Genomic DNA, 22,959 nt, shown 5'->3' on the forward strand with positions numbered 1-22,959 from the left:
TTAAGATCCCTCTTTACATCTGTACCTCTGTACCAAAGTGCAATTAGTTTTCCTCGCACAAGGATTTCTGTTTATCTTATTCTGCTTGATTACTTGAGTATAATCGCACCGTTTGCTTCATTGCTCCTGGTCGCAAGCTCCAGTTTTAAAAGGGGAGGATGAGTGTGTGTAAATATACTGAATTCTGCTGTAAGACATTAATTTACGCATCTGGATATCAGCATTTTCTTAATTCTTTTCCTCTATTACTTTTCCTTTTCACAAGGTTTGATTCACATACGCCAGATTCCTCGGCTTAATAGCTTGAGCTGCGATGTGTCAGACACGAAGGACCTTGCTTTTAGATTGAAAAGGAAGCTATTCATTATTGAGGTAAGGTTTTTTTCTGTATATATACAATTCTGCATGAAAGATGAAATCTTGTCTTAAATGTTTAACCATATTTAATTTGTATCAGCTATTTAGCTGGCTTTTCATGCTTGGGAAGGTTTTAGAAATTATTGTTTTTATTATTAAAATGAAGTCAATTTCTGCGTTACAGAAACTGAAGTATCCGGAAACCATTCATTTTATTTTCAAACGAATGTATAAAAAGTAGGCCACAACCTTCAATAACAAAGCATGACATGCATATTTCTAAAGGCGTCAAGAGCTTGTTTAATTATATGGTAATGACTTGCTCTTTACTTGTTTTAGTGAGTGGGACAGTGTTTACATCTTATTACCCCAGTTGAGGGTTTCTAATGTGCAATGCTGCCTAAAATTGAGTGTGCTGTGAAGGATAAGTGTCCTTATCAATATTCAGAAACCACGTCCTTTGCATTACTGGAATCACCTTCAGCTCTTCTGTGTCATTTTAAACACAGTATCATTTACATTAATGTCCTTAAGTAAATTTTCTGCTGAATTTAAACTTTTCCCCCCTGACCTTTTATGCATAGTCCACAGAGAAGGCAATAACACAAAAAGATTATTTTGTTTTAGGCTTGCTAAAGAGCAAGTGGACACAGAACTATTAAGCAATTAGAGCTGATGTATTTATTAACCAAGTAAATGCCGAGTGAAAAAAGAGATGGCTTTGGGAGTCATCAATACAGTCTCTACAGCTTTTAAACAAAGACATAAAACAGCCAAGCAGGCCTGACAAATCATTTAGTTTAATCTCTTTTCAAATGAAAAGCTGTTAAGCAGGCCACTTGTCTTAACTGCTTGAAACCATAAAAGGAAGAATTGCCACCAATATATTAGCATATTTTTTACTTCATCACCAAATGATGGTCAATGTGGCTTGGCACTGCTTTGGTGTTTGGGATTTCACCCTTAAGTGACCACTTTGGCCCTTATTTGACCCTCTGCCCTCTTTAGCTGGCCACTTGATAAGGTAACTTAAGGGTTCTCTTTCTCTCTCTCTCTCCATCTCTCTCAGTGTCTCTCCACAATTGCAAGTTGCACTAACCTATAAATTGTTGAAAGGAGCCTATCAAGTGACAAATTAAAGTGCCCTCCTCCTAATAATGGTCATCAATGTCCTTAATTATCTAGTCCTATTGAAAGTAGTTAATAGTTAATCAAGAAGCCAGTTTTTCAGGCAGGTCATCTCTGCATGAGTACTTGAAGTTTCTCAACTAGAGATGCTCCCTTCAAAAGCCACTTAAAGCCAAATATGCATGATGAAGATTGTTGTGTCATTTTTTTTCCTTTTAAGAGATTGTGATTCCTCTGTGGGTTTTTCACTTTTCAGGAAAGAATCCATTTAATGGAACTAAACACTGTACTGTAGTAGTCCATTTTAACATAATTTCACTTCATCAAAAGGCTATTCATCTTCTGAATCACTACTACAATAAGGGACCTTAATATTCATGCTAGAATTTAAAATGTAGAAACTGTAATTGTTATCTGACACAGGCAAACAGGCAGAGTATTTTCTTACTGTGTTAAACTTCCATTTAATATATCTCTGAATGAAACAATTTTGATTTTTTTTCCCACAAGGAAGCTTGATTTAGAAGAGGTTTCCTCTATAAATAGAATCTCTGATTACTATTTTCTGTTGCTCTAAATTTCAAACCCAGAGCCCACTATACAGAATTTCTGGAGCCTAAGGGTAAAGACATTTGATTTAGCAATGTTAAGAAGCCTTTAGACAAGAAACTGTAGACATGCATAGATGACCTACTTGAATAATATCATCCCTCATTGTTCAAGACTATGCCCCTTATAAATGCTTTTCATTCTTGCTGGAGAAAAAGCTACTACATTATGACACATCTGTCTTAATTTACAGCATTTATCATCTTTTTAAACTGCAAAATGATAGTATAAGTAAGGTAGTATAAAGCACTGGCTACATACCTCATGTAACCGTAGCATGGAGGTAGTTGTCCAAGATCATATTAAATTTAAGAATTCAAAAAAGGAAAAAATAAAAGCCCTTTGCATACCTGGATTAGAAATAAATACAAATAGCAAGCAGCATAAATTATACAAATTATAGCAAATTTTATAGACGTGTCATTTTTAAAAAGAGTAGAGAAAGTACTATAAAGCATTCTTCAACAGGGGGCTAAATGAAGAGGTAGAAGGTTATAGACAAGTAGCAGTGTACACAACATTCATACGGTCATTGTGTTGAAAGCTAACAATGTCTCTGAAAAACAGATTAGAATCATGATGTCGGAATTTACAGGTGACTTGGAACATAACTACTTCAGCTATGTTTTCATCACTAGGCTATTGCTTGTCAAGTAACAACATGAGTACACGGGATGAGTTTTCTCAAATTCCTTAGTATGTTATTAGTTATCCAGTCTTATCATAGGGTCCTTTACAATGTGCTTATTAGCAACCAGCTTAAGTGTCATATCATCATTACCATTATAAAGAGGTCATACTACGCAATCTATTATTTTTAATGCTTAAGTACATGTTAATATGGAAAACTAGAAAATGTAGTGGCCTTTGGTAGTCGTATGTAATGTATGTATTTTTGGCAATATTGATTGGAATTTAAAGTATGCCTATGTGTACATTTTTACTGGCTTGTTGGAAATGAGATAATGATTGTGCATTCTAAGAAATGTATTGATATTTCATTGCATTTATACATGTTTTAAAATAGTAGTGCATATCTCTTTAAAAATAGAGACTCACAATTTTGAAGTTAGCTTGTCTAATCCTATTTCTTCCTACTTTGGAATCTTAATTAGAAGGAGATAAAAACCATCATTTGACTAAATTATTGTCTTGAATCTGTAGCAAAAGGTATAATCCGCAATTGGGCCAATTAGTGTACCCCATAGTTAGCTATGCTGAGGCAGGCAACTTGATTAGATCTGACACCAGCCTAGTTCCCACTGTTGTTTTGCCAGGTATGATGGTCAGACTTCAAAGGGCTTGAGGCATCAGCAGGGCAAGGTTTGGAGGCCAGCTTAGGTCCGGTCGTTAATCTCTCTGCTAAAACCACAGCAGCCATCACACAAAACAAGCTTACACGACACAATCATGCGGTATTAAAGTTTGGGTTGAGTCATGCCAATTTGCCTTTGATTTTCTGATGATTGAGTAAAAGATGGCTACATGACTAGACACATACTAAAAATGTACTGATTAGGTAAGTTCCTTAAATATTTCAAATATTTTTGATTTTTCAGTAGAATAATATGACATGCTGTTTAACTTAATGAAACTCTCTGACAGAAAAGGGCTTGAAATACAATTTGTATTTAGTGTACCTTGAATTAACAGATCTTTTGCCGCATCTTCTGCTTTTATTTTATATAACTTGTTCCTCATCATTTCAGAGACATTTTTGTAAAAGTTATTTTTAAAAACTCAGCAATGTGTTTTTGCATTAACTCCAAACAGAACTTTAAGGGAACTATTCTTTTCCTTGGACATCTATGCTAAGCCATTCACATAAATGGAATTTCTTCATAATTATTTTCCACTTAAATGCTGAGTAAAGTGCTGTTCAGCTGATGTGATTACATAAGTGTTCCATTCTTCTGCATTCTGATTTGTTGAAATGTTGCAGTAATGGTGACATGTTTCCATTCTGAGGAAAGCCTAGGGCTGCCTTGATATTATTCCAAATGATTGAAATTGCCATCTTCCTGACTTTCCCTCAGGCTGCTTTAGGCCTGTTTACTTTTGTATTTCATTCTCATGCTCCATCTGAATTTGGCTAGCAGGGCATCACTGCCTGGTTTGACAAAACAGTTGGAAAGAATACTCAAGATACTGATTAAATATTGTATTTCTGTCTTATCATATACAATATGTTATTTAAAATTAAGATATATGTATATATGGCTGCAATCCTAACCTCATTTTCGTGGGAGTTGAAACAAAATAAAAAAAAAAATTCTTCCAGTAGCACCTTAGAAACCAACTAAGTTTGTTATTGGTATGAGCTTTCTTTCTTTTTTAAAAAAATAATATTTATTACTTTTAAGCACTACAAAAAAAGAAAGAAAAAAGACAAAAAAAGATAATGCAATACAATATAAAAAGATTACACAACACTAACGCAATAAACAAAACAAAACAAAACAAAAACAGTTTAGCACACATCATACAATTTCAGTATCTTATCTTTCATTCACTTGTTTCAACGACCTCCTCACACCTCCCTTTTTGTATTCCACTTCTTGACTCCTATAACAGCTGCATGCTCAGACATTGAAGAAGGAGGCCACATAAAATATATGGATGTCATTTTTCATCATACAAAAAAAAAACAAGTATTAGTCATGGTTTGTGGGAATGGATTTAGACACTAGGAGATGGAATATTATTAAGTTATTATCCTTCCTTTCTCACGTGGGATTGGCAGAGTACCACCCTTTGCTTCCTTTAAAATTGGAAGCTAATACAAGTTTGATTTAATCTTCTAGAAACAACAATCCAGGATGCTTTAAGGCAGAATAGATTTTCCTGGTATTACCCCTTTTCTCCCCCTTAAAGACAACAATCACACAAACATTGATTTGTGAAGAAATAAAAGTTACATTTACTGACATAGCCTAAGTCTTGAAGCAGCTGTTTGCAGTAGCAATTATGAAAGCAGGTTTATAACTAATACCTAAATTACAAAATAACAAAATGTAAGTTTAAGTGGTGTCTAAGCTGCAGAGCTCAAACCTGAATGTATGGTCAGTTTGGAAGCACAATGAAGAAAGGGAGGCTGCCAGGCAGAAAGGAAGTATGTGGTGTTACAGCTTCCTGCCAAGGCAGCAGAGGAATTGATCTCATAGAGTTTTCTCTAGCAAATTCACAGGAAAGCTCTGTGAGCCTCAGCCCCTTTGTGTGCCTGGCTGGCAAAACATAATTGTTGGTTTGACTGCAAAAATGATCCACACTTCTATCATTTATACCATCTATATAAGTCTTGGCTAACTTGACCTTGCATCAGTGGCCCATATAATGGCTAGATGGTTCCATGAGCTTCTACAAGTGGCTCTGTGTTACTTGCTATCTATTGAGATTTCAGTAGCATAGTAGTAGAATGATTTAGGCCATGGGTAGGCAAATTAAGGCCCGGGGGCCGGATCTGGCCCAATCGCCTTCTAAATCCGGCCCGCGGACTGTCCGGGAATCAGCATGTTTTTACATGAGTAGAATGTGTCCTTTTATCTAAAATGCATCTCTGGGTTATTTGTGGGGCCTGCCTGGTGTTTTGACATGATTAGAATGTGTTCTTTTATTTAAAATGCATCTCTGGGTTATTTGTGGAGCATAGGAATTCGTTCATTCCCCCACCCCACCCCACCCCCCAAAAAATAGTCCGGCCCTCCACAAGGTTTGAGGGACAGTGGACCGGCCCCTCGCTGAAAAAGTTTGCTGACCCCTGATAAATGCAATTGTGATAAGAGTATGTCTGCTCTATTCAGTTTACCTTGCTGACTAATAAAGTAATAGCTTGGATTTAAGACCAATCTCCAATTTATAGGTACTCTCTGCATTAGAAACTTGCTTCGGGAATTATTTTGGCATGCATAGACACTGCTTGTTGTATGCAAATCTCATTCCATCTGATGCCATGGTGGGACTTACATTGTCAGTGGCCTTTCATGGTAGAACTTGCAATCACCAGAGAGACTGTTCCTTTTTCCTTACCTCTAAAAATAACCTGAACACTTGGTTTCCTCCTTAGTATGTATTTTTTTATTTCCTTTCTTGCCTTTTAAAAGAAAAAAAATAGTTTCCCCCCCTATATATTATTATATATTGTACTGTGTAAAAGCAGTATTTGGCAGGGAGTGTAATCTGTGCAGAAGTCATAGTATGATCAGATACTATTCAGCATTTTCACAGGTTACCCAGCTGTGTTGTACAGAGTAAAGTACATAATCACAGATTTTTTTGTAAAAAAAAATACAGTACAAGTATTATCTGTTAAGTCATATTCATGGTAAATCCACTGAAATCAACCAACACAAATTACTTAAGATACTGTAATTGATTTCAGTAGTTCTACTCTAAGTATGATTAACATTATTTAGCACTAGAATTGTAATGAGTAATTTCCAGGGGAATTTATTGCAGTGATTTAAACATGTGGGAGGGGAATTACTGTGGTAGGCCCCACCCTGAAGGTAGGAACAGTGTCTGTCTATATAAAAGTGTATTTGCATGGTTCACACTTCCAGGAACTGACATACACACACAGGTTCTGTTCCAGTTGTGAAGGTACATAAAGAATAGGTGAAGACAGCATACATAATCCCCATTATCCCCTATACATGTATTCAAAGACTGACTGGAAAAGGCTATACTTTTCCTGCATTTAGGAGTTAGATATTTACAGACTGCACTGTACGGCACTTAATTAATGAATTAATGTCAATAATTTCTAGTTTATAGAATGTGGAAAACGGAAGTGCTTTGATCTATGATTCCAGGGCAAAATTTGTACTTGAATTATTCTAGATTCCCAGTGATCAATATCTATATAACTATATCTGATATTATATTTTTGTCAAAACAAAACAAATTCCTTCCAGTAGCACCTTAAAGACCAACTAAGTCAGTTCTTGGTATGAGCTTTCGTGTGCATGCACACGAAAGCTCATACCAAGAACTGACTTAGTTGGTCTTTAAGGTGCTACTGGAAGGAATTTGTTTTGTTTTGACTATGGCAGACCAACACGGCTACCTATCTGTAACTGGAATTATATTTTTGTGTCATTCTTCCATTGAATAACTAAAAGAGTAAATTGGGCATAATGAATTTCTAAGAATCTGCTTCTTGTTTTTCTTTTGAACAAAATATATGTCTAAAGGTGTACAACAGGAGTTGGGAACCTTTCTTCTGTCAAGGGTTGCTTTCCCTTGTAGTTGATCTATTGGGGCACATGCTGGCAGTGGGCGGAACCAGAACTGATGATGTATGAAGCAAGAGACAAAAGTGTTGCAGATTAACTAATTCAGAGTAAAGACTACCCTGCTTTAGTTTTTGCAATGGGTACTTCAGATTAGAATTCCCTATCCTGTGCAGCTCTTTCCAGAAGTAAGGCCTATTGGGATTACATATACAAAGGACTCCCTACACCCCCAAACATGAGACTAATATGTCTGGATAGTGAGTAAAAGTAAATACTTTCTTACTATAGCAGTCTACATACACATACACACAGGGCAGATGCCTACCAATTTGTTGTCAGACAGCTGGGGAAAACTTATTTTCCCTAGCCCATACAACCAGGGGAAAAGTTTTTTTAAAAAACCAACACAATCAAACAACCTTAACTTTACCTTTTATTGAATAAAATCCTGCCTCTTGCTGTTCTGAAATGACATCAAAAGAGGAATCATAGAACCCAAGGGTCATCTAGTCCAACCCCCTGCAATGCAGCACTCTCAGCTAAAGCATCCATGACAGGTAGCCACCAAACCTCTGCTTTAAAATCTCCAAGGAAGGAGAGTCTACAGCTCTCTGAGGGAGACCATTCCATTGTCAAACACCTCTTACTGTCAGAAAGTTTTTTTCTGTATGTTTAGTTGGAATCTCCTTTCTTGTAACTTGAAGCCATTGGTTCAAGACCTGCTTTCCAGAGCTGGAGAAAACAAGCTTGTTACCTCTTCCATGTGACAGCTTTTGATATATTTGAAGATGGCTATCCTATCTCCTCTCAGTCTTCTCTTTATCAGGCTAAAATACCCAGTTCCTGGCTAAACATACCCAGCTCCTTCAACCGCTCCTCAGAAGGCTTGGTTTCCAGACTCTTGATCATCTTGGTTGCCCTCCTGTGCACACGTTCCAGCTTGTCAACATCCTTCTTAAATTATGGTGCCCAGAATTGGACACAGTATTCCAGGTGTGGTCTGACCAAGGCAGAATAGAGTGGTGCTGTTACTTCCCTTGATCCGGGCATTATACTGTTGTTGATGCAGCCTAGAATAGCATTAGCTTTTTTTGCTGCTGCATCCCACTGTTGACTCACGTTAAGCTTGTGGTTCACCAAGATCCCTAGATCCTTTTCACATGTACTACTGTCAATCCAGGTGTCCCCCATCCTATATTTGTGCATCTGGTTCTTTCTGCCTAAGTGCAGAAGCTTACATTTGTCCCTGTTGAAATTCATTTTGTTAGCTTGCGCCCAGTTCTCCAATCTGTTAAGGTCATTTTGAATTCTGATTCTGTCTTCTGCAGCATTAGCTACCTCTCCCAGTTTGGTACCATCTGTAAATTTGATGAGCATCCCCTCAGTTGCCTCAAAACAGTATCATGGGAGACTTTGTCAAAAGCCTTACTGAAATCAAGGTACCCTATGGTATTCAACACATACCAGAACTTCAGGTTTGCACAATTAAAGTGGTTGAAAGGACTCTCGCACCCTAACGCAACACATCCACTTAAAAAAACCAACAACACTGGACTTTTTGGGGTTAGGAAAGTGATGAGGAAATGCATAGAAAAGTGTGGGGTGAATGAACAACTAATGTAAGATACCCCGTAAGCAAATCAGGATGAATGCTGGTCATCATATGACCATCCCACAAGTAAAAAAGCACAAGTTCCCAATAAAGACCAGGTATAAACAAACCTCTCTGCAAGCTTTGTGCAAGCAAAACAGGATGAATGCTGAAGGTCTTCTGGAGGAGCTCTGTATACTGCAACTGAGAATGTTCAAGGTTTTTCCCATATTGTCCTTTTTTCAAGCCTTTCTGCAACCCTGTAAGGTAGATGATAGTGAGGATAAGCAGCAACATCAATACCACCATCATATTGCCAATGACAGGTTGACCCTTGCCTAAGCAAGCTCATGATCTAAATCAGGAACTGCTTGGTGCATAATGCAACCTGTATGCTACACCTTGATTTGGTATTATAACTGATATTGTACCTTATGGAGAAGCAAAGTGTTAGGCTTCATTTACTGGGCTTTGTCCATGAATCACCCACTGTTAAAAATCACACCACTGGCTTTTCTCAGGGAGGTGGAAACACGTAAGGATATAGAGGCATTCATTCTTTTTCTAGAAAAATAGCACAGCTTGTTGGTGTCTATTTATGGCCCATCAGCTTTGAGTGCTTCAATGTCCCCTATACTGTTATGGACCAAGTATCTTTATTTAGAAGATCTTTACAAATAAGAAAACGGCAATCCTTCTTTCACAACACTGCAAGACATGTTGAAAGAGTCTTAAAGTGAAATACAGAAAATGTTAAGTGCAAACCCTGCTGAAGTCCGTCTTAAAGCATCACTGAGTTTTCTTTGTACCTCTGACTGGAATTGTAGTTATTGCCAAAGTGGTAGTATTTGCTTTGCTTTGCTTTGCTTTGCTTTGCTTTGCTTTGCTTTGCTTTGCTTTGCTTTGCTTTGCTTTGCTTTGCTTTGCTTTGCTTTGCTTTGCTTTGCTTTGCTTTGCTTTGCATCCACCTTGCTTGCCATGAAATGGAGACTTTTGCATTTTAGTAGATGCAATATCACTTTGGAAGTAGTGGTACAAATTGCTAGAATTGGACAATGCTGTTTTGTTTCAAAAAGGCATGTTCTCATTGTGTTCACTAAGGGAGTACTCATACAGTAAGAAGCACCACACTGGGATTATCCAGAATGCTACCATTGTGACAAAGTTTGTTATGCAGTGCCACTTTGTTGAGGGAGTGATTTGAGAGCTCTTTAAAGTGCACATGGAAAGTTAAGACTGACCAAGAGATGGTTGTTGCTATTAAAGCTCCTTTAAAAAAAACCTAATTTCTTGAACTGTATGCACCATATAAACATCATTTGAGGGGAGAAAAATCTTGGACAATCCAATGCATTCCCCAGCTTCCCTTTGTAGCAAGAGCTCCAGGCAATTTGAGTGCAGCTGAGGGCCCCAATTCCCTATTCTCACAGAGCCTTCAGGCTGTTAGACCTGCTTTTCACAGGTACATTATTTAGCACTATGAGAACCAAGAGAATCCTAGTAAGCTAGTCATAAAACCTCTGTGGGGGGGGAGGTGTTATGGTCTCTACTGTCAAGAAACTGTTATAGAAGGAAAGGAAGTATGGGCTGTGTGTTATCTAGGAAACCTATATAATATTGGAGGACTAAAGACATTGTGTGGACACGTCTGAAGGTGTTAACATTTAGTATGTAGTAACTTACTGCTGCTTTTGCCTTTAGGAAATGAAAGAGCTTTGAGGTTCACATGAAACATAAAGGCCACGTTGGGTGTTTCCTTGTTCTATAACAAGAAACACATCCTTATATGAACATGACACTCCTGAGTTTCCACTTCAGCTCAAGAGCTAGAAGGCAGCAGATCAAAGGAACCATTTCTCCCAACAGTGTATATTCTCACTTTAAAAGGACAAAGGACCAAACCAAAAGACATTTTAGTTGTGAGTTATTCCCATTCATTTAGACTGGATGGAGCAATAGGTACTTAAGTTAAAGGCACCAAACTAAAAGAATTAAATGGTAGATAAAAATTTGCAGGTATGAAATAACTTTTAAATTTAGTTATTTGAAATTAAGTGTAATCTTTTTAAAGCAATAAAGTACCTACAGGATTTTTTCTTTCATACCTGCATGTCCCATTCGGCATTATTTCATCTACTAGCCAGTTCAGGTTCTTTTTACCTGGTATGCAGTACTTCACTGAATTGTTTTGTCAGACGCTGTCAAGCCAACCTACCATTGTTAAAGAAAATCAAACTAAATCGTTTTGGCATAAGCCTTCCAGGAATAAGGCACAGAATATGAAAGGTTTGATGAAATCAAGGATTGGGTTTCAATATTGTAAAAGACTGCCTGTCAAAAATGAAATGCATTATTTCAGAAGTTTTGAATAAATAAATGGTTTTTAAATACTGACTACACTTCATCTAAAGTTTTGAATTACTACTTTTAGACTATCATTGCTTTGACCAAAATATGTGAAATTCAGTTCCTTTTCCCTCATCTGCATATTGATGTGTAGAAACATTAAGAATACAATAGTATATGTGCATTGAATTTGAAAACCATAGTATCATCACATATTGAAATCTACTATACAGACTATCTGTATTTTCTGACTGAAGCTCTTAACTTGAAGAATTCTACCAGGCTTGTTTTTTCAAATCCATGGCATGCAGCTCTACTTTAAGCTAATTTCCTTTATGTTGTTTCTGCTGTGTTTTACTTTCCCCTTGTTTTAATTTGACCTATGCTACACTGCTACTGCTGTTATTGTTTTGGCACAGAAACTGCTTTGGTCACACTATTTTGACCTTTGTTGGGAGATACAGGAAAAATGTGTCCTTGTTAATTCTCCTCGACCTCTCAGCAGTTTTCAATACCATTGACCATGGTACTGGACCTGTTTGTCTGAGTTAGGCGCTGCGTTGTGGTGGTTCCAGTCCTACTTGGATGGTCACTTCCATAGGGTGCTGCTTGGGGAGAGCTCTTGAGCCCCATGGAGCCTTCAAGGTGGGGTTCCTCAGGGTTTAATTTTATCCCCATGCTTTTTAACATCTACATGAAATCGCTGAACAGGGTCATCCAAAATTTTGGAGTACATTGTCAGCAATATGCTGATAACACACAGCTCTACTTCTCCTTTACATCTGCAGGTATGGCGGTAGATGTGCTAGTGGGTTGCCTTGCTTCAGTAATGGACTGGATAAGAGCCAACAAATAGAAGTTCAACGCAGATAAGACTGAGGCACTGTTAGTGGGCAATTCCGTAGACTGGGTGGATGGGAGGTTGCCTGCTCTTGATGGGGGGTTACACCCCCTATGAAAGAGTAGGTACGCAACTTGGGGGTATTCTAAATCAATTGCTGTTGCTTGAGGCTCAGGTGGCCTCAGTGGCATGGAGCATCTTCCATCAGCTACAGCTGGTGACCCAGCTGTGCCCCTATTTGGACAGAGATATCCTGACTTTGGTCATCTACACTCTGGTAAGGTTAGATTACAGCAATGCAATATATTTGTGGGCTGCCTCTGAATATAGTTCAGAAAGTTCAGCTGGTACACAATTCAGCGGCCAGATAGCTCACTGGGGCAAGATGATTTGAGCATATAACGCCAATCCTGGCACAACTGCACTAGGTTCCAGTTAGTTTCCAGGCCCAATTCAAAGTGCTGGTTTTGACCTATAAAGCCTTAAATGGCTCAGGACCACAGTACCTCAAGGATTGCCTTTCCCCATATGAACCAGTCCAGGCCTTGTGATCATCTTCTGAGGTCCTTCTTCGTGTGCCTCCTTTGCAAAAGTCTGGAGGGTAGCAATGCATTTTCTGCAGTGGTTCTGTATTAGTGGAGTGGTCTCCCCAGGGAGACTTGCCTGGCTCCCTTGTTATGTATCTTATCTTCCAGGAAAAAACATTCCTCCTCTCCCAGGCCTCTAATTAAACCATCTATGGCCTTTTAAACTGAGGGGAGTATTGCTTTCGTTTGCTATTGTGGTTATTTTTGTTTTTGTTTTTTTATTGTAAACCAACCTGTGATGTTCAGATGAAGTGTGGTATCAAAACTTAAACTTAATAATAATAATAATAATACACAGCAATTTTTGTCTTTTCAACTGTCATTATTAAGATGTTCACCCTACTCTATAAAGGTGTCAGTGCAGCTTACAATAAAATGTAAAGAAAATAATCATAAACAGCAGCAATATATAAAAAGACCACACAAATCAAGCAAAATTATATAAATTTAAAAGTCTGTGCAAATATATTTGCCTAATGTTGAAAAGACATGAGAAATGGGTCCATGCAACCTTTTCTGGGAAGAACATTTCCAAGCGGAGATGACACTATGGAAAAGCCCTTTCCCTGGTAGCCACTGCCACATCACAGGTGATCCCTGGATGCCTTTGACTGAATCAATTAAAAAGCAACAATTTTATTTTCTGTGCAGTATTGCCCTGTGGTTGTATGCAAAAAATAGATGGGGGTGTAGCCAAGAAAGTTGCTCAGCCCCAAGTATGAAGAAATTATTTTCTGAATACCGTACTGCCCTAGGTAGGGAAAACATACTGATGCCATCCCTCCCATACCTAGTCATCATCCTTGATACTTCACTTCTCATCTTTACAGCATTGCTCTTCAGTTCATTTTGGGATGTATTCTGTATATTATGCTGGTCCATCAGAATACCTGCCTATCAGAATAGGCTTCCCTTGAGAACATAAGCATTGCCATTCTGCATCAGACAAGTTGTCCATCTAGCTAAGTATTCTCTCCACTGACAAGAAGAAACCTCAGGGAGGTTCATAAGCAAGGTGCTTTGATGAAATTGATTCCATGTTGCTAATTCTCATTTGTCTGGTCAGGATTTTTCAGGGTCTCTGAACCAGCCCTATGTCATTTCAAATTACATATGGAAAACCTTCCACAGTTGTTGCAGCTCTCTGATCTGATCTAGTCTCCTTTTCCTCAAATTATATTGCAAAAAGTAGTGCAAATTTTAAATTGAAGTGCTATTTTCAGCCATCTGTACTATATAACAACTGTACAACAAAAACAAAAAATACATTATATATGTTTTCACACACACACACAAAAATCTTGTCAGATGAAGAAGACAGAGAAAGGTTTCGTCAGCCTGTCCAAATCACTCCTTGATTATGCTCAAGAACATTGAACCAGGAAGCAGAATGAAATACCATTCTTTGTGTCTTCCTTGTGAGGGATTAATTTAAACATCTTAACAGAGAACACTTTCCCAGTAGGGCAGCTTTTATATCAGTGCCTCATGATTAGCATTATCATAGCTGAAAGCTGTAGTACAGTACGTATGATTAATCGATACAGTCGTCCTTTCAGTCTTTAGATATATAGACCTTTTACTAAGGATGGAGTTTTAAAACTGGGGAGTTGCTGCACTGCCACTCCTTCCTATGCCACCAAGATCATGTGGGACCTCACCCTGTCTTGGATAGGGTTGCACATTTTTTGGAGACTTAGATTCACTTTACTTTTGGTTTCAGCCCTGAACATGAATGCCCATATCAACTGAAGTAACCAGGAGTGCTTTTGATACTGCTAAAGCTAATGAGCCAATGATGCTTGTTCCTGGAGATATCAGCCTGGATAGCTCAGCTGGTTAGAGTGTGGTGCTGGTAACACCAAAGTTGCAGGTTCGATACCCGTATGGGACAGCTGCATATTCTTGCAGGGGGTTGGACTAGATGATCCTCAGAGTCCCTTCCAACTCTGCAATTCTATGATTCTATGTCTGATTTGTCTGTGGCAACACATGCATTAGTTACATCTTGTTTAGACTACCATAACAAACTCATTGTGGGTCTGCCAGATTGCTGTTACATCAGCTTCACTGGCTACCAGACTACAGTATTTCCAAGCACAAAAGTGCTGATTATGACCTAGAAAGTCTTGTGCAACTTGGGACCAAGTTATTTGAAATACTGTATTCTCCCATATAAGCCAGTTTGGATCTCTGGGAAAGGACTTTCTTTCTCTCCCACCAGCATCTGAAGAATGTTTGGTAGGGACTTGAGAGTGGACCTTCTGAATAGGTTCTCTCACGTTCTGTGACTTTCCAAGGGAGTTCTGTATAGATGCTTCTCTGTTCACCTGTTAACAGCAGGCAAATGATTCAGGGTTGCTTGTTTATGGCCACTATAAAGATTAAGTTTATTTAGGTAGTTGTTCAGTTGTTTTTTTATCCATCTGTACTTTAATATTGTTAATTGCCTCAATCTTTCTCAACCTATTTTGTGGAAAGGATGGTGAAACTATTTTGTGGAAAGGCTGGTTGTTTATTTAACAACTAAAGAAAATAAAAATTACAGCAATATAAATACAGGAGGAGTCCACATTGTGGCTCTTCACCAGTTTTAACCAGTTTCCTTGGTTTAATGCTGGCATGGAGAGGAGCCAAAGCATGGTCTGTTCCCATGTGGTGGAGGGCTTCTCATGTTAATTAAGCAGAACAGGAACAAGCAGCCCTGCGTCAGGTCCAATACCATTATGATAATCTGAGTAGGAAGTGTAAGGCAGCCAGTGCCATCTCAGTTTCCTTGGGACTTCACCCAGTAGTTCCTTAAGCTTTTTGAAATCCAGCATGCATGTCCAACTACACTCAGCTTTCCGTTGCGTGTTTATAATGAAACCAGAGGCCTGATCATTTCCTCCCAAGGTTCCCTGTACCTTCACTTCTTCAATCAGTTCCTCCCTGTTGGTGAGGACCAGGTCCAAGAGAGATGACCCCCTTGTTGCTTCTTCTGCCTTCTGGGAAATGAAGTGGTGAGTGAGTCAATTGAGGAATTTGTTGGACCTTACAGTCTTGGCAAAGTTTGAGCTCCAACACATATTGGGGTAGTTGAAACTTCCCATTAGTACTATACCTCTCCTTTTTGAATGTTTGGTAATCTGCGGTAGGGAGGCATCATTCAAGTTATCAGTTTGGCTTTCAGGTCCATAGCAGACACCTACAGTAAGATCACTGTTGTTTTCCTCTCCTACAATTTTTACCCATATACTTTCAATCTGCCTTCCATGCTCAGATAAGCAGTTTTCGCTCATGCAAAACTCCAGGTACACATATTCCATATTAGAATATTTTCCCTCTGTGTTAATAGTTTCATTAGATGAACAGTTACAGGTAGGTAGCTGTGTTGGTCTGCCATAGTCGAAACAAAATAAAACAAAATTCCTTCCAGTAGCACCTTAGAGACCAAAAATTAGATGAACAGTTGAAGTTGGTTTTCATGTGTTCCATTACCTATCCAATAGTCTGTCCTAAGAATGTTGTTAATTCTTAGTAACAAGCGTCCCCCACTTACATGCGATCAACTTGTGTATGACTGCTTATACATGCAGTGCCAGTAAATAAATAAATAAACACTGTAGTTTCAAAAGGCTGAATGGCATGTAGCTTAGTTCTTCATGAGCACAGCAGTGCCATGGCCATGGCTGTTTCTGCTTGGGTCTGCATCATCAGAACTAAAGATAACATTCCCATAGTTTTATTCACAGTTATTATAGCTGCTTCTTTAATTCTCTCTAAAAATGAATGGAGTGTGAGGCAGCATAAATATTAAATGTGGGCAGGTATTGCAATAGATAACTACCAGGAGCTTCCCTGTGTGATATAAGACAAGTGAGTGCTTAAATATCTTAGAGTGCAATCCTGTACACATCTACTCAGAAGTAAGCCCCAGTGTTGGAGCTTATTCCCAGTTAAGCGTGTATAGGACAGAAGCCTAAAAATAGCTTTAGTCCATGTAAATTTTATTTTATACATCTGAGTATAACTCCTCCCACAGCACACTTCACTGACTTTTGATACAGACGGATGCCAACATTTTAGTCACTTTTTTCTTGTAACTTTTTGTTTTATTATGCACATTGAGGCATTAATGCTTAATGATGTGTAAAAAATAATAATATCCAAAATATTTTCAGAACGTTGCAGAATAATAACTGGATTTCTCCAGGGCTGGACAGTATGAGGCCCAAAGGATGATGTATCTTACTGGCTTTTGTCACTATTCAAAAGGGTATTTATATATGGTTAGGGATGAACATCTGGATATGGACTGGAATACACATCCAATTGAAAGCGACACATGGTGGATAAACCTCATCCATGCTTGGATGCACATCCAATTTACTGCCTTAGTTCCTGATCCAGTTAGCAATACCTGTGTGGAAACCTGCTTACACGTGGGTCACATATCTTGCCTGACATTGCTTTTTCTTCCCTTTAAGAGTAAGCATTCCAGCTGACTAAAAGTAGATTGAATTGGCAGTTCTCTTATCAGAACCTACTTAATATGTAATTTGATGTAGCATGTCCATAGCATTCATAGCAATGGTTTTCCTGCTTCCTTTGTTTTTGAATCAAATATAAACTACAACTGACTTTGGATCTGACACATCTCTTCTGTATGAATGGCTCAGATTTCCTTTTACTGGGCTTCTGTGAGATGCTTTGCATCACGTCTGAAGTCATTCTGCATTTACTAGACCAAAAAGTAAAAATAAGCACAAGCCTAATTAATATTATGAAGATTAAAAACTCCAGAGATCTGCACAAGAGGGAGATATATATGCTGCCATGCAGTTTACAGAGGCCTTGTGCCAGTGGGGGGTCAATGCATATGGTTATTTGTTAATTAGCATATTTCTGGATGCAAGTCTCCCCGCCTCCAGCATACCCCTCTAACTAGAGGTCTTATGGATGTCTACGAAATGATTTGACATATTTTCAAAGATCCAGTTCTTTATTTTTCCTACCTATGGGACTAGTTCCAGAGAGCAGCACTGAATTCAGAAACTTCAGCTGGTGCACAATTAAGCTACCAGGTTGCTCTCTGGGGCAAGATAGTTTGAGCATATTACACTGATCCTAGCCGAACTGCATTAGCTGCCAATGAGTTTTGGAGCCCAATTCAAAGTGCTGGTTTTGACCCATAAAGCCTTAAATGGCTCAGGACAGCAATACCTCAAGGACCGTCTCTCCCCATATGAACTGTCCTGGACCCTGTGATTCTCATCTCATCATCGGAGGCCTTTCTTCATGTGCCTCCTCTGCAAGAGGTCTGGAAGATGGCAACACAAGAAAAGGCCTTGTATGCAATGGCTTCCCATTTGTAAAATGCTCTCTGCAGGAAGGCTCGCCTGGCGCCTTCATTATACAGTGGTACCTCGGGTTACAGATGCTTCAGGTTACAGACGCTTCAGGTTACAGACTCCGCTAACCCAGAAATAGTACCTCGGGTTAAGAACTTTGCTTCAGGATGAGAACAGAAATCAAGCGGCAGCAGCGGGAGGCCACATTAGCTAAAGTGGTACCTCAGATTAAGAACAGTTTCAGGTTAAGAACAGACATCCAGAACGAATTAAGTTCTTAACCCAAGGTACCACTGTACATCTTTTGCCCCCAAGCAAAAATGTTCTTCTTCAACTGGGCTATTCTATGTCCTTTTAAATGTGTTTGTGAGGGGGGCGGTTATTGGTTTGCTCTGTTTTTGGTTCAGTTTTTGCATTTAGTGCTGTGAACTGACCTGAGATCATTGGATGAAGAGTGGTATACAAATCAAAAAATAAATATACAAACAAATAAGATTATGCAGTTGGTATTAAATGCAGGAGCTTGTTTGCACCCTAACATGATCGTGTAACACCTGTTAAAGAAACTGGACTAACTGTCAATCTGTTACCAAGCCATGTTTAAGGATCTACTGTTGGTTTACAACTTGGTCTAAGGTTACTAAAGAAAATGCCTTCTACCACATAGACCTGCCAATTTAGTAAGGCAGGGTCTCCAGCTGTTTTTGGACTACAGTTCCCATGATCCCTGACCACTGGTCTTGCTAGCTAAGGGTGATGGGAGTTGTGATCCAAAAGCAGCTGGAGACCCATGTTTGGGAAACCCTGCAGTAAGATCATAATTTGCAGCCTTCAAAAATCCATGATGCGACCGCTTCACAGTTGTACTACCAACCATCATGTGAAACATCCTCCTTTCAGAAATAGGGCATACAATAATAGTATTATGTTTCCAAAGCATGTGGGAAACATACTTGTTTGCCTAGGCATTTCCTAGCCATTAATATTGCTTGGTGGGTGCAGTCAGCTTTTATGGTTACTATATTCTTGTGATTTTTATATTATCAGAAATCATGTATTATTGTTTCTGTTTGTTTTTTATTATTGTTTTAATACACAGCTTTGAATTTTTTAAATAGGAAGTGCTATATTGCTTTTTTAAACAAGTTAAATAAATATTTCAAAATTTGCAAGGGATTTATGCATTACTAAGCAAACAAATACGTGCAAGGGTTTGAAGTGCAAAACCCGCAATATATGTATGATACCCAGCACTACTCATTCCGTCTGAATAAGAAGAGAGTGTTGAAGTGATGAACTGGATGAGGGCCATTAAACTGAAGTGAATCCTCTCAAAACAGTGGCTCTGGGGGGCCACTAGGGGCGCATTGGAAGATGGCCGACAATAACATCTCTCCGGCTCACACGAGGTAATTAAGAGTCTGATATGGGAGTATGCAGCCTCCCTTGTTGCCCCAAGGAAATGGGGAACACTGCCTTGCCTGCTATGGCCATAAATCACCCCCGGATTCGAAAGAAGGGGGTGAGGGCACTAGGCACAAAGCCCTTGTGTGGGTCCGGCTCTCCCGGACGCTGTCTCTGATCGCACACTAGCTGCAATAGCTCGAAATAAACAATTAGAGAGAGAAGCAAATGCACATACTTCAAGTAAATATCGGGAGTAAAGACTGCTAATTAAAGGGAACTCTGTGAAGTGGAAGCGACGGGCTGGATTTAACAATAAATCAAGAAGATTCCTCAAAGGATTGGTATGTAGCGGAACTGAAAAGGGGAGGGGGAAACTTTTCTTTTTTTGTCTTAGGTGAGTACCTAATAACCCCCCCCAAAAGAAAAGAATCGTTGCAATTACTGATCACAAGCAGGAGGATTAAGAAATGTGTGGAAATAAATTACTAATCAAAGACATGGCTGGTGGGAAGATCGGGAAGGAATGAAAGTTCTTTGTGACGCAGCAATAAAAAGAGATTTGTTACGGCAGGCCTGCCTACAGGAGGACGAGGGGGAGGAGGACCATGGCTCGTTACTATATCAGAATGTGAGTTGGACCTGGCAGGGCCCCCTAAGAAAATTGATGAGAGACTCCCAGTTGAACGACGTGGCCCAGGGAGAGAGGGAAAAATAGTGGAAGTGAACAGCTGGCTTCGCAAATGGTGTAAACAGGAACGGTTTGGATTCTTAGATCACAGACTGCAGTTTCTTGAAGATGGACTTCTGGCAAGCGATGGGCTGCACCTCACAACGGTTGGGAGGAATGTTTTTGCCAAAAATCTCAGAAATCTCATCAGGGGGGCTTTAAACTGACTAATGTGGGGGAGGGAGACAGTGCTCCTGAAGGTAGGAGTCTATCAATTGATGAAGATGATCATCCAAATGTCATAGACCAAATGGAGCAAACAGCACGCAGACCTAGTGGTGGGAGGAAAAAATCCTTAAATAAGAGACACGGGGGAATGATGAATGGACTTCAATGTCTGTACACTAATGCGCAAAGCATGGGAAATAAACAAGATGAGCTTGAGCTCTTGGTACAGCAAACTAAATATGACATAATAGGCATCACTGAAACCTGGTGGGATAAGTCCCACGATTGGAATGTAATAATGGAGGGATACAATCTATTTCAGAGAAACAGACCAGACAAGAAAGGAGGAGGAGTGGCGTTATATGTCAGGGATGTGTATACCTGTGAAGAGATCCAAGATTTAGAACCTCAAAGCCAAAGTGAGAGCATTTGGGTCAAAATTAAGGGAGAGAAGAATAACAGTGACCTCATTGTGGGAGTTTACTATAGATCCCCAAGCCAAACGGAGGACATAGATGATGCCTTCCTGGAACAGATGGCCAAGCATGCAAAAGGAAGGGAGATAGTAGTAATGGGGGACTTCAGTTACCCGGATATTTGTTGGATGTCAAACTCAGCCAACAGATTCCTCACTGGCCTTGCAGACAACTTAATATTTTTTTTAAAAGATATTTATTAAAATTTTATATAATAGAAACAACAAAAAGAAAAGGTACATCATAAAGAAACAGAAAAAAACAATAAAAACATAAACAAGAGAAAATCCTTTTTTTTTAGCTTATTATCTATATAACCTTCTTTCTTGACTTCCTCACATCTCCCTTCTTTGTGTTCCCCTTCACTCAGTCAAATTCAGCAAATTCTAACCCTCTTTCAAACCTCGTTTATTATATATTTCAACCTATTATGTCTCCAATTTTCCTTCTCTTCTCATTCTCAAATTTTAACCATTCTTAATAACTTAAACCCTTGTGCCATTTTGTTTAAATTTGACATAATATTACTCTGATCTTTTTCCCCCTTTTCTTTTTAAGATTTTTTTCATACTCCTTTTAACTAGATCACTAATGCAATATTCTCTTTAAGCCCAACATCATTTTAACATTCAGACATTTTACAATGTTTCTGCAGGTAGTCTTTAAATTTCTTCCAGTCCTCTTCCACCGACTCTTCTCCCAGGTCTTGGATTCTGCCAGTCATTTCTGCCTTGCAGACAACTTCATTGTCCAGAAAGTGGGAGAAGCAACAAGAGGAACAACCATTTTAGATCTGGTCCTAACCAGTGTTGATGACCTGGTTAGTGGGTAGAAGTGGAAGGATCATTAGGCGCGAGTGATCATGCTCTTCTGAAGTTTACTATACAGCGGAAAGGAGCAGCCAAGCATACTAGGACTCAATTTCTTGACTTTAAGAAAGCCGACTTCATAAAACTTAGGGAAGTGCTGAGTGAGATCCAATGGACAGTAATACTAAAAGGAAAGGGAGTTCATGATGGCTGGGAGTTTGTTAAGAGGGAGATAGTAAAAGCACAACTTCAGGCAATACCAATGAGACGGAAACATGGAAGGTGCCTAAAGAAGCCAGGGTGGCTATCTAAAGAACTATTAACTGAGTTAAGATTAAAAAAGGATGTGTACAAAAAATGGAAAAGGGGGGGAACCACCAAAGAGGAATTCAAACAAATAACCAGCACGTGTAGACACAAAGTCAGAAAAGCTAAAGCACAGGATGAACTCAGGCTTGCTAGAGAGGTTAAAAGCAACAAAAAAGGCTTTTATGGGTATGTTCGTAGCAAAAGCAAGAACAAAGAAACAGTGGGGTCACTCAGAGGAGATGGTGAAATGCAAACAGGGGACACAGAAAGGGCTGAACTCCTCAATGCCTTCTTTGCCTCAGTCTTCTCCGATAAAGAAAACAATGCCCGACCTGAAGAATTTGGAGCAAATGATTCAGCAGAGGAAACACAGCCCAGAATAACTAAGGAGATAGTACAAGAATACTTGGCTAGTTTAGATGTATTCAAGTCTCCAGGGCCAGATGAACTGCATCCAAGAGTATTAAAAGAACTGGCAGATGTGATCTCAGAACCACTGGCAGTCATCTTTGAGAATTCCTGGAGAACAGGCGAAGTCCCGGCAGACTGGAGGAGGGCAAATGTTGTCCCTATTTTCAAAAAGGGGAAAAGAGAGGACCCAAATAATTACCGCCCAGTCAGTCTGACATCAATACCAGGGAAGATTCTGGAGCAGATCATTAAGCAAACAGTCTGTGAGCACCTAGAAAGGAATGCTGTGATCACCAATAGTCAGCATGGATTTCTGAAAAATAAGTCATGTCAGACTAATCTGATCTCGTTTTTTGACAGAATTACATGCCTGGTAGATGAAGGGAACGCAGTCGATGTAGCCTACCTTGATTTCAGCAAGGCATTTGACAAGGTGCCCCATGATATTCTTGTAAAGAAGCTGGTAAAATGTGGTCTTGACTATGCTACCACTCAGTGGATTTGTAACTGGCTGACTGACCAAACCCAAAGGGTGCTCATCAATGGTTCCTCTTCATCCTGGAGAAGAGTGACTAGTGGGGTGCCATAGGGTTCTGTCTTGGGCCCGGTCTTATTCAACATCTTTA

At 39.1% G+C, this 22,959-nt stretch overlaps 1 protein-coding gene across 3 annotated transcripts in view; it reads left to right on the forward strand.

The window, feature by feature from the left end:
• The window catches only part of ELP4 (elongator acetyltransferase complex subunit 4), a 160,318-nt gene that overhangs the window by 72,085 nt on the left and 65,274 nt on the right, over positions 1 to 22,959 (forward strand). For 2 of the 3 annotated variants that reach the window (XM_081835726.1, XM_081835725.1), the window contains exon 9: positions 266 to 372. In XM_081835726.1, the coding sequence (XP_081691852.1) occupies positions 266 to 372 (107 nt within the window). Of the gene's footprint in view, positions 1 to 265; positions 373 to 10,620; positions 11,314 to 22,959 lie in introns of those variants that run through there. The other variant, XM_081835727.1, reaches the window with a different exon arrangement.

This window comes from Podarcis erhardii (assembly GCF_964252035.2).
Source record: "Podarcis erhardii genome assembly, chromosome: 1".
NCBI classification, from domain to species: Eukaryota; Metazoa; Chordata; class Lepidosauria; order Squamata; family Lacertidae; genus Podarcis; species Podarcis erhardii.